This window comes from Eimeria mitis, genomic scaffold (genome assembly GCF_000499745.2).
Source record: "Eimeria mitis Houghton genomic scaffold, Emh_scaff357, whole genome shotgun sequence".
NCBI classification, from domain to species: Eukaryota; Apicomplexa; class Conoidasida; order Eucoccidiorida; family Eimeriidae; genus Eimeria; species Eimeria mitis.
This window is the reverse complement of record NW_013571914.1, coordinates 1-2,500: the sequence shown is the minus strand read 5'-3', so window position 1 is coordinate 2,500 and position 2,500 is coordinate 1. Positions and strand designations below refer to the sequence as shown.

Here is a 2,500-nt window from a genome sequence, read left to right as displayed (position 1 = left end):
AGCAGCAGCTACTGCAACATGAACAGCAGCAACTGCAGCAGCAACAACAGCTGCAGCAGCAACAGCTGCAGCAGCAGCTGCAGCAGCAACTGCAGCAGCCGCAGGGAACTCCTCCTTCTCTTTGTTTTTCTTTTGCTGCTCCGCAGCACCACAGAGGCTTTGGAGCGGTAGCTCGTACCAGCCGCGAACTCTCGCTTATTGCTGCCGAGGTGCTGCTGCCGCTGCTGCTGCTGCTGCCGCTGCTGCTGCTGCTGCTGCTGCTGCTGCTGCTGTTGCTGTTGCTGTTACTGCTGCTGCAGCTTGGTGCAGGAGCAGCACTAGCTATCGTGGTGCTATTGCGTTTGCGTTTTTAATATTTTCTATGCGATGCTGCGATCTGTCTCCCTCATTTTCTCTGCTGCTGCTGCTGCTCCTTTTGCTGCTGCTGCTGCTGCATATACTGCTGCTGCTGCTGCTGTGTTTCTGCTGCTGCAGCAGGCAACGCGGGGCCCTGGCTTCACCGTCCTGCTGGAGGGGGTTTCTCTCTGGGGCTTTGCTGCAGCACGAAACCTCGATGCTGCTGACCCTTGTACTTGGATTGCTGCTGCATGCGTTGCATGCGGAGCAGCAGCACAACGTATCTTCAGCAGCAGCAACAACACAGGCTGCTGCAGTGCATGCGGCCATGAAGACCTCTTGCTTAGGTATGCACGCTGCAGCAACTGCTGCAGCAACTGCTGCAGCAACTGCTGCAGCAACTGCTGCAGCAGCAGCAGCAACAGCAGCAGCAGCAGAGAGCAGCACAGCAGCAGCAGCACTAGCAGCAGCTATTAAAGGGTTGGTTATCGTATTCACTGCGTTTGCTGCTGCTTGTGTTGCTGCTGCAGCTACGACCTGCCGCTGCTGCTGCTGGATGAGGAGGACGTTGTGGTGTCTGTACACCTCAGGGACCCCCACGTGCGTTTTTTTTTTTTTTTTTTTTTTTTTTTTTTTTTTTTTTTTTTTTTTTTTTTTTTTTTTTTTTTTTTTTACATTGCCCCTCCCCTTATTTTATTTATTTTTGTTGTCAATATACAAGTAAGAGGTATTTTACATGTGCTTTGGTCTGTACCTACTGAGGGTTTAGGGTTTAGGGTTTAGGGTTTAGGGTTTGTTGTGTGTGCAGGGTTGTATGTTCTCTCCCATCAACGACGGAGGCATTGCGCCCCCCGCTTCGTTGCTGCGGCCGGAGGTGAGGGGGTTGCTGCTGTCTCTGTTTAGGGGTTTAGCTTACCCCTATCAGCTGCATACTCTATCTGCCCCTGATGGCTCCACCAGCAGCAGCAGCAGCAGCAGCAGCAGCAGCAGCAGCAGCAGCAGCAGCAGGAGAGAGAGGAGGCGGCATTCGTTGCTGCTGCGGCTAATTCAGCAGCAGCAAACGGGGGCACCGCAGTGGGTGGTGGTGGAGCCAACCCTCGTGAGCTCTTCTTTTTAGTTTATTTTATAAAACAAAATAAACAAAAACAATAAAATTATAAATTAATACTAATTGTAATAAACACACAAAACAAGAACAATAAAAATAAAGTAAATAAATAAATAAATAATAAAAGCAACGAACTAAGACAAAAACAACAAACAGTAAACAGAATAAAAAACAACTATAACAATAAACAACAAAAAAAACAACAACGATAGACAGCACAACAACAACAATAAAAAAAAAAAATAAAACAGAATAAAAATAAAAACAAAAAAAAATAAAAAAAAAACAAAAAAAACAAAAACAAATGCATTGATTAAGAAATTACAATAGTTTGTCTATTTGCCCACAAAGCGCCGCAGCGGGGGGCCATAGATAACTGTAGAGGCAGCCCGGGTGTTCTTGCTGCTTCTCCTGCTGCAGCTGCTGCTGCTGCAGCTGTTGCTGCTGCTGCTGCTGCAGCTGTTGCTGCTGCAGATGTTGTTGCTGCAGCTGTTGCTGGTGCAGCTGTTGCTGCTGCTGCAGCTGTTGCTGCTGCGACTGTTGCTGCTGCAGCTGTTGCTGCACCTGCAGCTGCTTCTCCTGTTGCTACAAACGCTGCTGCTGCTTTGCTTTTTGCCGCAGTTGCTTCTGTTGCTGCTGCAGCTGTCTTTACTGCTACTGCAGCAGCTGCTAGTTCTCCTGCTGCTGCAGCAGCTTCTGGTGCTGCTGCTGTTGCTGCTGCTGCAATTGTGTGGGGCCCTGAGCTGCTGCGTTGCACGTTCGAGTGAAAGACGAGGAGAAGCTTGAGAAGCTCTGCTGCTGCTGCTGCTGCTGCTGCTGCTGCTGTTGCTGCTGCTGCTGCTGCTGCTGGTTGGGGCAGCCAGCATGCTGCTTGCTGCTGATCTCAGCTGTCCGTACACCCGGTGGCCTCAACATGAAAAACACGCATATACAACAACAACACAAAGATACAAAGCAGCAGGGCCCCCAGAACAGCAGCAGCAGCAGCATAAAGGAGAAGAAGGGGCCTCTGTACCTGAGGGTTCGAGGGGGGGGGGGCCCCCAGGGGGGCCCCCC

At 50.2% G+C, this 2,500-nt stretch overlaps 2 protein-coding genes across 2 annotated transcripts in view; one reads left to right on the top strand and one right to left on the bottom strand.

Moving 5' to 3' along the window:
• Positions 1-1,453, top strand: part of EMH_0009230 (uncharacterized protein) — a gene marked incomplete at both ends in the record, with an annotated part of 6,751 nt that extends 5,298 nt beyond the window's left edge. The window contains 4 exon segments of the mRNA XM_013498612.1: positions 1-209; positions 475-683; positions 867-936; positions 1,145-1,453. The exon segment at positions 1-209 is cut by the window's left edge and continues 376 nt beyond it. Coding sequence (XP_013354066.1) covers positions 1-209; positions 475-683; positions 867-936; positions 1,145-1,453 — 797 coding nt within the window.
• A 660-nt stretch (positions 1,454-2,113) lies between these two features.
• Positions 2,114-2,359, bottom strand: EMH_0009220 (uncharacterized protein; the record flags this gene model as incomplete). Its single annotated transcript, XM_013498611.1, has 1 exon — positions 2,114-2,359. One exon carries the CDS (start codon positions 2,357-2,359, stop codon positions 2,114-2,116), a length of 246 nt encoding a protein of 81 aa, XP_013354065.1.
• Between the last annotated feature and the right edge of the window lie 141 nt (positions 2,360-2,500).